Genomic DNA, 13,157 nt, shown 5'->3' with positions numbered 1-13,157 from the left:
CCAGTCGTTGCAGTGTGATGAGCCTGTAATTAACAACAAGGTGTGACAATTCAGAGAAATTAGACTTTTCACCAACAAAACGAAAACAGATTATCTAGTCATTTAATAAAAACAGGAATTGCTTGAAATACTCAGCAGGTCGGGTAGCATTTGTGGAGAGAGAGAAACAGAGTTAACGTTTCAGGTCGATGATCTTTCATCAGAGTAGTTCTGCTGAAGGGCCATCGACCTGAAACATTTACTCTGTTTTTCTCTCTCTCTCCACACAGATGCTGAGTGTTTCCAGCATGTTCAGTTTTTATTTCAGATATCCCGCAGAATTTATCTTTTGGTGTTACGTGGTCATTGTCTCACTGCTGTCTGAGACCTCTGTGTGAGCAAATTGGATGCTGCGTTTCCTACCTTACTGTGACTACACTTCAAAACATACTTTATTGTTGTGAAGCACTTTGGGATATCCTGGGGTTGTGAAAGGTGTTATATAAATGCAAGAGAGCAAGTGACAGATTAGTAAAAAGGGAGGTGCAACGAGACCTGGGTGCCATGGTACATCAGTCACTGAAGGTAGGCATGCAGGTACAGCAGGCAGTAAAGAAAGCAAATGGCATGCTGGCCTTCAGAGCGAGAGGATTTGAGTATCGGAGCAGGGCGGTCTTACTGCAGTTGTACAGGGCCTTGGTGAGACCACACCTTGAGTATTGTGTGCAGTTTTGGTCTCCTAATCTGAGGAAGGACGTGCTTGCTATTGAGGGAGTGCAGCGAAGGTTCACCAGACTGATTCCGGGGATGGCAGGACTGACATATGAGGAAAGACTGGATCGGCTAGGCTTATACTCACTGGAATTTAGAAGAATGAGAGGGGATCTCATAGAAACGTATAAATTCCTGACGGGACTGGACAGGTTTAGATGCAGGAAGAATGTTCCTGATGTTGGGGAAGTCCAGAACCAGGGGACACAGTCTAAGGATAAGGGATAAGCCATATAGGACCGAAATGAGGAGAAATATTTTTACCAAGAGAGTTGTGAACTTGTGGAATTCTCTGCCACAGAAAGTTGTGGAGTCCAGTTCGTTGGACATATTCAAAAGGGAGTTAGATGTGGCTTTTATGGCTAAAGGGATCAGGGGGTATGGAGAGAAGACAGGGGTGGGATACTGAGGTTGCATGATCAGCCATGATCATATTGAATGGCGGTGCAGGTTCGAAGGGCCGAATGGCCTGCTCCTGCACCTATTTTCTCTGTTTCTATGTTTAAGCGCTTTCCTTCCTTCCCCCCCCCACATCAAACACAACTCCACCGTAACAGGCTATTACATTGCGTTACATGAAATAACGCTTTTGTGATAAAACAGAATGCAATCTGCCTAACTACAAGCAATGCATGTGAAATCCACTGCTGATAGAGAACAATGCAGACTGCTGCATGTTTCAAGGACTTGAGGTTTGTCTGAATTCAGACGGCAATGATAAAATCGTACAAGCTTGTTCTCGCAGTTTATAAATAGCTGTGTTGTAACACAAGCGAGTCTACCTTGCTCTCCTAAACGTAACCATGAATGCTGCAATATAAGATAGGAATTTGCACATTGGTCACTCAGAATTTACGATGCTGAGCAATGCCACATTCTTATTATTCAGTAGAACCAAATTTAGAATTAATCTTCATATAGTATACTGTATTCGCTGCTCACGATGCGGTCTCCTCTACATTGGGGAGACCAAACGCAGATTGGGTGACCGCTTTGCGGAATACCTCCGTTCAGTCTGCAAGGGTGACCCCGAGCTTCCACCTGTCACTTTAATTCTCCGTCTCACTCCCGCTCTGATCTCGCCGTCCTCTGCCTCCTACACTGTTCCAACAAGGTCGATGTAAGCTCGAGGCACAGAACCTCACTTTTCGATTAGGCACTTTACAACCTTCCAGACGCAACATCGAGTTCAACAATTTCAGACCATAACTTCTGCCACTATTTTTTCAGGCGGCAGCTGTTTATAATTCTGCTGTTCACATTTGCAGCATTTAATCACTCCTGCCTTCCACTCTATCGCAGATTGTCCCTTTTGTTCTTTCCTCCCCTCCTCTTCGTTTTCCTCCTCTGCCCCGGGTTGATTCCTGAGATGAAGGGGTTGTCTTATGAAGAAAGGTTGAGCAGATTGGGTCTATACTCATTGGAGTTTAGAAGAATGAGAGGTGATCTTATTGAAACGTATAAGATTCTGAGGGGGCTTGACAGGGTAGATTCAGAGAGGATAGTTCCCCCTCGTGGGGGAATAGTTTCAGAATAAGGGGTTGCCCATTTAAAATGGAAATGAGAAGGAATTTCTTCTGAGGATCGTGAATCTTTGGAATTCTCTGCCCCAGAGAGCTGTGGAGGCTGGGTCATTGAATATATTTAAGGCGGAGATAGAGAGATTTTTGAACGATAAGGGAATCCAAAATTATGGGGAGCGGGCAGGGAAGTAGAGTTGAAGCCAGGATCAGATCAGCCATGATCTTATTGAATGGCGGAGCAGGCTCAAGGGGCCAAATGGCTGACTTCTGCTCCTATTTCTTATGTCATGTTCTTATCAGAACCTTTTGCACATTCCTGTCTGACAGCAGGGTGTTGCTGTAAATGGGAGAAAATGTGTTTTTATGAGCTTGATTAAATTGTGTCGACAAAATCGCTTTCTTTGATGTGCTGTCAGCATTCATCATTTTTGTCCTTCCAGATCTACAGACCGCATTTGTGAAGGAGGTTCACGATTTTGTGCTCGAGCAGTTTAACAGTAGCCAGTCTGAACTGCAGAAGATCTTGCATGATATGGAGTACTTCCATCATGAGTTTAACCCTCTGAAACTCCGGTGTCAAGCGAATGCAGCCTGTGTGGATTTAATGGTGTGGGCTGTTAAGGATGAGCAAGGTAGAGAACACTTAACGGAGTCCAGAAATCAAATATTTTCTGTTAATTTTCTGCACAGTACTGATTCCTTTTTTTCCATTTGAGTGGTTTAATCAAGTTGGAAATATGGACCAAGTTTTGTGTTGTGTCCATGGAAAGTTAAGTATTTCTATAGCTCCTTGTTTCTGTAGATATCAGTGCAGAATGGTACCAATATTTTTTTTAATACTTTACTCTCCTTAAAGGACTCCACTTCCTGGGATACATTTCCAGGCCTCGATTCTAGACACCGAGGGAGGGGAAATTTTAACCCCCAAAAACAGGTGGGTTGGTTGGGAGCTTAAAGTGCTTAAAAAGCTGAATCCTGACCCCAACCCGCCCACTTCTGGTTTTAATGGGGGTGGGCGAGTGCCGGCGATGGGGATGGGGATGCCGGACAGTTGCACTTTGAGGTTGGAAGTCTCGGATTTAACCTGCTTTAACAGTGGCCGGCTGGGGTTCCTGGGCCTCGGGATTCCTGGCAGCTGCAGTGAAGTGAGGACAGCCTTGGGGAGCAATCCTTGTGGAGCAGGAGTGCTCTCTTCCCTCCTCCCGCCAAGTTCCCCCACCATCAGACCCCCAATGTACAAAGTTCCACAACCCCGGCCCCCAAGTTCCCCCACCATCAAACCCCCACTGTACAAAGCTGCCCACCTCCCTAGGGTCGTGAAAGGCACTATATAAATGCAAATCTTTTTCTATCTGCCTTTTTGATGGGACAGGTTAAATTCTACTTCCCAATTTATGGACTTACTGATGATTTATTTTATATGAATATATTAAAAGTAATATCTTTTAATTTGCAAACCTTTTTGTTTTAGATACATTTAGATTTAGTGAACAATTAACTGATATCAACAGCTTTAACAGGAACATATGTGAACTTCTGGAATTGTTTGGCTATTCATTGTTATTTTAAATATACGGATTTTTTAGTGCATGTTATGGATACTGTGATCCTTGAAAGTATGATGGTAACGAAGTACAGTACATGTTTTTAGTGAAAAGAATATGAATAGAGCAAATTCTACACCAGGTGTTCAACTTGTTGAATTCTTTTAATGAAGGTGCAGAAAATCTGTGTTCAAGGCTTTCAGAGAAGCTGCAGTCCAAGACTTCCAGCAAAATCATTCTGTCGCACATGCCTCTGCTGATTTGCTGTTTGCAGGTATGTTTACATTTTCAAAATGAATATAAAGGAATTCTATTATCTGTCTGTGTATTTTCTACAAAGTGTCAGCTTGGCTCAGTGGGTGGCACTCTCGCATCCTGGTCGAAAGTTGATTGGGGTCAAGCTGCACACCAGGGATTGAGCTCCTAATCTAGATCTATCTGATAATCTAACAGATTATCTGGCCATTACCACATTGCTGTTTGCTGTGCGCAAGTTGGCTGCCGCGTTTCCTACATTACAACAGTGACTACACTCCAAAAGTACTTCATTGGCTGTAAAGTGCTCTGAGACGTCCGGTGGTGGTGAAAGACGCTATATAAATCCAATTCTTTTATTTAGGCCGACACGTCAGTGCAATGCTGAGGGAGAGGCGTACAGTTAGAGGTGTTGTCTTTCCGATGAGATGTTAAACCGAGGTGCCGTTGCCCTGTTTACTTGAATGTAAAAGATCCCTATAACACTGGGAAAAGAGGGTGTTCTCATCTTATCATGGCCAACATTTATTCTTCAGCCAACACTACAAAAATATTAACCGGTCGTGTATCTGTTGCTGTTTGTAGGACCTAGCTGTGCAAATTGGTCATTGCATTTGGCAACAAAACTAACAGTAGTTGCACTTCAAAAATAACCCATTGGCTGTGTCATCATCACAGGCAGCCCCTTGTATCGAGGATGACTTACTTCTGCACCAAAAAGGGATGAGTTAACAGGTGTTTCAATGAAGGACCTAATATTCCAGGTCCCGAACCTAAATGATGTGGGACATTCTGAGCACGTGAATCGAGTTGTATAAATACATTTTTTTTCCTTTTCTATTGCTAGTCTGTCTTTCCGTTTTGGGTATCATAGCAAGCTTTTCAAGGCAATGGGCTACCACCAGCACTGGTTAATGGGAGGTAATTTTTTTTCTTTGTGGGTGAAATTGGCAATTACTTATCTATCCGATCGGCAGTGGGAACTCTGGCTGTCTTTACTCTTTTTTAAAGCCCAGAGATCAGTTGTAATATCTAACATTGGCACTGCCACAGTGTCAGCTGTGGCTCAGTGGGTAGCACCCTCACCCCTGAGTCAAAAGGTTGTGGGTTCAAGTCCCACTCCAGGGACTTGAGCACAACAATCTCGGCTGATGCTCCAGTGCAGTGCTAAGGGAGCACAGCACTGTCGGAGGCGCCGTCTTTCGGAAGAGACATTAAACCGAGGCCCTGTCTGCACTCTCAAGTGGACGTAAAAGATCCCGTGACACTATTTCGAAGAAGAGCAGGGAAGTTATCACTGGTATCCTGGCCAATATTTATCCCTCAATCACCATCACTAAAAAAACAAATTTTCTGGTCATTATCACATTGCTGTATGTTGGAGCTTGCTGTGCGCAAATTGGCTGCCGCATATCCGACATTACAACAGTGACTACACTTCAAAAAAGTTCTTCATTGGATGTGAAGTGCATTGGGACGTCCGGTGGTCCTGAAAGGAGTTAAAGAAATGTAAGTTCTTTTTCTTTCTTTTTAATTTCCCGTCTACTGTCCTCGCTGAGATCTGCTACCTCAAACAACTAGGAATGAAACCTGGGACCTTTTGCTGTGTTTGGGTTACCAGGCAATTATTTACTCACTCAGTCATCCAGAGCGTCTGAGAGTGGTTTCTTAATTCATCATAAGCTTGCTGCCACTTCTTGGAAAATATGCTTTCAGATTTCTTGGTCTATTTCTCTAGCTCCACAACCCCACTCCCCCCACTTAAACGCTCTGTTCCTTAGACTTGGGCCTGTGGTGTACCCATCTTTTCTTCCTCTCACCCAAGGCAGCTGTGTCTTCAGCCACCTGAGTCCCACACTCTGGAAATTTCCTCCATGAACCCTTCTGCCTCATTCTCCTCCTTTAACAGACTCCTTAAAACCCACTTCTTTGGCCATCCCTCCTATTATCTTTCTTTGGCTGGGCATCCATTTTTCACTTGTGCCTCTGTGAAGCGCTTTTTTCTGCATTAACATCGCTACATAATTACAAGTTTTTTGTTAAAGAATAAAGTTAAAGTCATCCGCATTCCATTTTTATCAACAAAGTATTTATGTTCATTGCAATGACTACAAATATATTTCTTTGTGGGCCTTTTTTTTTTTAAGTGGGCATGTTTCACTTATCTTTGTTTCAACATAACCTTTTAAAATGTATTAGTTGACCTCCTGTGGAGTTGCAAATGGGTCGTCAAGACCATGTGTAGTCTTCAGCTGAAGTGAAGTTAGAGAGTGTGTGCAATCTGGAATATAATATATAATTAATTCCCCATTTTAAAGTCATGCGCTCTGTCCCACTCCTTCCCTCGTGATGTTATTCCCCTTACACCGCTTCTTGTTCATGAGGAGTTACCCCCCCCCCCCCACACCCAGGCCGATCCTCGCTCGGACAGTGAACCCATTCTGTGGGTTGCGTTGCTTTGCGCAGTTGTTTACTGTAGTGGGCGAAGCCTGACGGCTAAGGCTTTCGAGGTGTTCCTTTGACAGCAAAAACAGAGGATTCCTCACGCATGGGCACTCGGCTCGATCCAAAGCGTTTTTTTTGGTGTCGGAGGGACAGCGCCGACATTGGACTGTCATTTGTGCATGCGCAAATCTTTTTAATCCGGCCGCGCGGTGCGACGTAGAGAACGGGAAGACACTCATGCGCAGAAAGACACGGCGCAGCTTCTTGTTTGTTGGCAGGTATAATGTATGCACCTGTGAAGCTCCCAGGTTGGTTGAGCTGTTGAGTTGTGAGTGCCTTAGCCAGTCACGTGATTTTGGGCCCAACCCTTTTTTCGGCGCACTAACCTTAAGTGCGCCAACTTGCGCACTGGAAACGGCGTCGGAAAAAAGTCGCCCCATCCTGGCCGCTCTTCCGAGTCCCCGGAGTCCCAGCGTGGTGTGCATTGTGAAGTGGGGGGGCAGAGCAACAGGCCAGTGCCGAAAACAGTGCCGGCACCTGCGCGCATGCGCAGTGAAGTCTGCGCGCATGCTCCTGCCCTCCAAGCGTGTCCTGCGGGCTGTGAGCAGGACCCGATGCTCGCAGTCCCTATCCCCGGCCGAAGAGACGCCCCAATCTTGCCGCACCCTATCCCCGGCCGAGTGGCCTCCTGCACCGGCCGGCCGACCCGCTGAGTTCCCGGGCCGAGGTAGGACTTCAGTTTTATTTTTTATTCATTGATGGTTGTGCTTGAAAGTTTTGATTTGGAGGAGGGTGAAGGAGAAGAGAAGAGTATTTTGGGGGGCGGCGGGGAGAAAGAGTGTTTTGATGCGGGGTGGCGGGGAACTTTAAAAAAAAACTTGATTCTGACATAAAGGTAGGACTTCTATTTTTTATTTGTGATTGATTGCTTATTACGTTTTGTGGTTTGTTTAGTGCTTTGTAAGTCTTGGTGCTTTAAATGTACTAACCTGCGCCGATTTCTTAACTGTCCGCAAGGTTTTTCAGAGCTGGCAACATACGCCAGCTAAGTCGATTTGGAGTAAGTTTTTGCTGGCCAAAACTGGCATAAGTGTCTGGGAACGCCCCCTTTTGAAAATAAAAAACTGAACTAAAAAAAAATCGTACCTAACAGACTTACTCTGGAGCAAATTTTTCGGGGAAAATGGCATTTTTTAACTTGCGTCAAAAAAAACAACTTAGTCCAAAAAAATTGATGCATGTCATGGCTAAAATTGGGCCCAAAGACTCAAGTAAAACCGCAGCCAGTTGGGTTCGAGGGATCCACGATGAGGTATGCAGTTGTGAGCCTGGTGGATGAACTGGTAATGTGCAGTGTGATTGTTAAACCTTTGCTAATAAACCAACTAGTTCTTAATAGCAATGTGTTGCTATGAAATCTTAAGCAAAGAACCCATGAAGCAAACACATTACAGCAGGAATCACTCCATATTATATAATATGATTTGATACTATTTATAGTTCAATAACAAAATTATGCCATTTTGGGAAGCAGAGAAATAAAGTTGGTTGGTATGAGTTTCGCTGCAGTACAGCTGAGGAGCAAATAGATGCAAAGCTGCGGCACAACAGTGCCACCACTGGCAGGAGGGTGTAATTAAAGTGGCAAGTTTACATAGACAGTTTCCATTATAAATGTAATTAGGAATTTACAATGGAAAATGTGGATACACAAGTTTAATAACGTGACAACAGGAAGTAAGGTTCTATAGACAGGAAGTGTGTGCAGCTACAAGATCTTTAATATAGAATTTGTTAGCGTTAGTGTTTTCTTAGAAGAATCACTCAACACTCAGGGTCGGTTCCAATGCTGAAGCAGCTTTTATTACGCTCAGCGGGAAGGAAAAACTCAGGACCGTATCCAGGTTTCTCTTCACAGAACAAAGGATTACATGCACCTTTATATGTTTCACAACAGTTACAAAACAGTTTACTACAGCTACACAGCCCATCACGGCTGGACACAAGCCAATCACAATGATTATAGATTACATATAGGTTATTTTAACCCAATAGAATTCCCCTTATGTCTCAGGAACCATGTGTTCGTCTTTTGTCAGCTTGGGCTGATTGATATAGGTTCTCTCACTAGTTCTTTCTTCTTGGAGAAATAATTGGTTTCTAACCTTGTTTACAGGAGATGGGTTCTCTTATCTCTTTCTTCCTGGAGAATTAATTGGTTTATGGCCTTGAATATGGGAGATGGGTTCTCTCCTCATTATTCTTATCCTGCATCCAAGGCATTCCTATAGTGGGCCTCACAGGGTTATTGCTCGGTCATTGAACATTCAACAGTTCACAGCTTGACTACCTGATTTCCCATCATGCCTGGGCAGCCATTTTATGTGTGGCCACTTAAGCTTATGTGAGTTCTAAATATCCAGCAGGTGCCTAATGCCTAAGTCTATATATATCTTTCGACTCTCTACAACAATTCCCCCTTTCGGTAAAGGGACTAGTCCTAGTCCCCTTTTAACCGAAATACTGCCTTTATCTGATATTTGTGCACGGCCCGGTACTCCTTGCCTCAACGTGCTGGCCAGTCACGCGGTTTCAGGAGTTCCGGTTGCTTAAATCAAATTAACAAAGGCTAGCTCCTCCCGTCCCCTTATCAAACAGGCCTGTTTAATATCCAGGGAACGGTGATTAGTCCGTTTCCGCCGTTTGTGGCGCCTGCATACCTGGCAGGCCATCACGTCCCATGTTATTGCTAAGATTAATTGTATTCCGACCAGTGTGTGTGAAATAATTCGGATCCATGGGTGGATGTTCACATTTATTCCCCAGTCCCAGACCTTTCTCCACCAACTCTGACTTTGTAAGTCTACCTCGGTATCTTCTTTGATTTTAGTTTGTAGCTGGTGATAGAGTTTTACAGATTGACCCACTCTGAGCCTCAACTCCCGTAATACTTCGGTTAGATGTGGGATAGGGACCTGCTCTGGCTCGTCATAATCCTGCAAATGATCATGGAGCTGATCAGTTACTTCAATAACTTCGGACTTCCGGCGCCTAACCTGGGTGATATGCGCTTGCCCGATCGCGACAGGTCGTAGTGGTGTAAAGCAAAAGTTTGGCTGCGGTATAGGGCACTGCAGGTCATTATACTGGTATGAACGCTCAGTAGTAGAGACGCAGTATCTTCCCCTCCCTCCGTAGCCTGCCCTCGCGAAGTGCATGTGTGCGGGCACTATTTCTCGTACACACCCGTTGGTTCGGTTAAACCCGCACTCGTCTAGTTCCCCTCGGCCCACCGGGTGAGGGCATACTGTGATTTCCCCCCTTTGCTTGCAATCTGCTAGGGAAATCCCAGTAAGTATGTTGTTTCGACGAACGGCAGAGGTGGTGGTTAGGTAGTAGCGTATGGAGACATTTTCCCGTATTACTCCGATATTCTCTAGTTGGTATAAGGGGAACGGCCCTGAGTCCGGCGTTGCTATGGGGATCAACAGGACTATCCCTATCCCGGTAGTCCTACCCATCTGGCAATCTGGAATTGCGGGGTATACTCGGGTCAGTCCCTTCAGAGTACAATTATCCAGTGTCCCCCTTTGGTTCGCCAACTGAGCCAAACGTGAACTGTCTATCCAATCAGGTACTTCCCCGCGTTGGATCTGGTCGAGGTTGTGGCGGATCTGTCCCACCATCCACAGACCATAAGCATGACAGAGTTGCCCCTGTCTTTGCTTTATTGTATCTTCTTGTTCTCTATCAATGAGGTGATTAATGGTTTTGGCGTGAGCTTCCAGGACTGAGATGCCATCCAACTGGATTTCGGCACCCTCCTTTCCTAGGTTGGCCTGGTCTTCCTGGTTTTGCTCCACCCTCTCCAATAACCCCTTCATCACCCCTTTAAGCTGTTCCACCCTCTCATTTAGCCCTTGTATGTCTATCGAGTTCACTACGGAGGTTCCTGTATTGAAAACGGTAGCAACATCATTTACTATTTCCCTCTTCACCCTGGGTGCTAACCCCTGTCCCCGGAACTTACTGGCACCCATGGCATCGGCAGCCTGCTGCATTACGACTTTACTCAATACATTGTACATCTTCCTTGACTGTTCGGTACAATATTCCGGCATCTGGATGCCTGAAATATTGATCAGAACAGGCACAATTTCATGTTTAACATTATACAATAATTCCCCTTCGTTGTACATTGCAATCCCATTTTCTGGTCCCTTAGTAGTTATGGGACAAGGCAGTTTTTCGGGCAATGTAGTGATTCTTATGGGGCGCGGTGTCGGAGGGGCTGAGAAACATACATACAATTATATTGCAGCCGCCCCCGCCTCCTCGTAATACCCACACAGCCCCATTCCCTTCTTGCGGATGACTGATTGCTGGGATTGTCCCGGAGGCGCGCAAATTATGCCGAAAGTACATTCATCAGGCCCTTTGACATCCCTCCGTTTAATGCATCTGCTCCTTATACCCGTGGAGCACTGTACACATACTCTTATTCTTATTAGGATTCTTATTAGGATTCACTTGTAACCATGCATTAAAATAAGTCCTGTCCTTGCTCCAGTCCTTGGCTGCTGGGATGCACATTCCGTCCGTTAAATTAAACAAGACTCCATAGTTCATATAGTTGTTTATTTCCAGCGTGCTCTGCTGTCCGTCGGTGTTGCCCAGGGTACGTGCATGTCGCAGGGCTATCCATATTACGAGTAGCGCCTTTCGTATTCCCATTCCGGTAAGTATTATCTGTAATTTTAAACAGACGGCCTGGTCGTCACCAGGGGTTAAGTTTTTTTGCTCTACGAGTGTCCCTGTCACCCTGCAAAATCAGAAGGACAAGGTTATAATCGAACCATTTCGAGCTGAATCTGTAGGGCGTGCGCCTGTGTCTTTACCCACTTAAATATTACCCAAACTCCTATTATGACCAAGGCCAAAGCTATTCCTCCAAACATCGCTGTCTGCTTTACCGTTAGGTTGGGTTTGTGGACTACACCTACCCACCGTGGGGTACATTGGCTCTATTGCCAGAGGTGATGGTGCTATGGCTGCGCACTGCACTATCCGTCTAGACCCGTTATCTCTTCCAGCCTGTTTATCTTAGCTTTTAACTCTTCAATTTGTTTTATTGAGTATCTATTTCTTTATTGTATCAGGCAAGTATTATTACATAAGCTAGTTCTGTTTTTATTTTTGTTTCCTCTGTTAGGTGAGTCTTTTTTTCTATTAAGAAATCCAAATTAATAATGTTCAGTATAAAACGGCTGTCAATGGAAAGGGTTAACTCCTTTCCAGGTTTGTAAGAAGACCTGATGTCATTACGTGACTTCACGTAATCATCTGAAAAAAAAGTCTTTGTGCCTTCAAAACTGGCTTCGAAATTAGGAATCCGTTAAAAACAGCATTAATCATTAGAGTAAACTCCAATGTTTTCTTAACTTCTAATTCAAGTACTTGCCAAAGAATTTTTTTTTTTAAATTGTTTTAAAACAAGACCACACATACAATAGCAATTTTGTTTACTGAAATTCAATTCTGTTTTTTTTTTATTTCTCTCTTTCTCCTCGTTATCTTCAAAACCCTCCTGCTTGTTTAGACTGTTCGGGACATTTTGGAAATCTTTTCAAACTGCATTGAAACTTTTTCATAATTGAAAATTCGAATCCATGTAGAGTGTTTTTTTTTACTTATTCCAATTTTTTTTTCTCTTCTAATTAAACCAATATCTTTTTCACAGCAAACATCAACTAGTATTTAGTAAGTTATGTCTTTTTCCATTTAGTCTGTTACATCTTTTTTTTTCTTTCTTCAAATTAGGTTTTGTATTTTACACGGAGGGTTCGTAACTCCATAAAGTTGTTAATTAAAAATCATTTGTTTACTTTCAAAGTGGCGTCTTTATCTTTTTCTTTTTCTCCATAACTGGAATGGAGTCCAGCTTTTGAGTGCTGCCTTTCGTTATCTCAAAATGCTCCAGTTTCAAAGTCGTTACTAAAGCTTGCTGTTTTTTAACATTTTCCAAAAGTTCCTTTTACACCTTCGCAGATAGCTCGCCACTTGCCCAGGAGTTTGACCTAATCAGATTTAATTTAATCTTTCTCTTTTTTTTTTTAAATCCACCTCAGTATTTCCTGTGCCTTCTCTGAATATCTCAAAATCCCAATTCAAACGTTGTAATTTCAATCTTTATTTAAAACTTTTTTTTTAGAAGCTCTTTTTTTTTTAAAGCATTCTTTATCTCATTCCGAGACTAAATTTATGTCTTTCAACCCAATCAATCATTGCATGTTTTCTTTCGGTAAGTAAGTGAGCATGTCAAATAAATATTTTGCTCAACAAACCTATTCTTTATTTGTTTATTTTCCTAGCTCCGTAACTTATCATCCGAATAAATCCACACCTGCGTTTCTAACTTAAATGTCTTAAAACTTCCCACATACAGGACAACATTACAAAGGGTTTAAAAAAAGGCTTTCACTCTGTTTCTAAAATAAACAGACACTTGCATTCCTCTTCCAACCAGGCTTTCGGAACATGAAAACATAAAAAATTCATTCTGCAGTCAAAAATCACACAGACACTTCTCACTCAACGATCAGACATTTACAACAGTCTCTCTTCTTGTTTTGGCCGGCTC

General features: G+C 43.5%; 1 protein-coding gene across 2 annotated transcripts in view; it reads left to right on the top strand.

Moving 5' to 3' along the window:
- The window catches only part of pi4kab (phosphatidylinositol 4-kinase, catalytic, alpha b), a 230,214-nt gene that overhangs the window by 35,221 nt on the left and 181,836 nt on the right, over positions 1-13,157 (top strand). For both annotated transcript variants that reach the window (XM_070888050.1, XM_070888049.1), the window contains exons 11-12: positions 2,714-2,905; positions 3,991-4,091. In XM_070888050.1, the coding sequence (XP_070744151.1) occupies positions 2,714-2,905; positions 3,991-4,091 (293 nt within the window). The remainder of the gene's footprint in view (positions 1-2,713; positions 2,906-3,990; positions 4,092-13,157) is intronic.

The sequence above is a fragment of the Pristiophorus japonicus genome, chromosome 8 (assembly GCF_044704955.1).
Source record: "Pristiophorus japonicus isolate sPriJap1 chromosome 8, sPriJap1.hap1, whole genome shotgun sequence".
Lineage (NCBI taxonomy): Eukaryota > Metazoa > Chordata > Chondrichthyes > Pristiophoridae > Pristiophorus > Pristiophorus japonicus.
The sequence above is the reverse complement of the archived record's forward strand: the minus strand, read 5'-3'. Positions and strand labels throughout refer to the sequence as shown.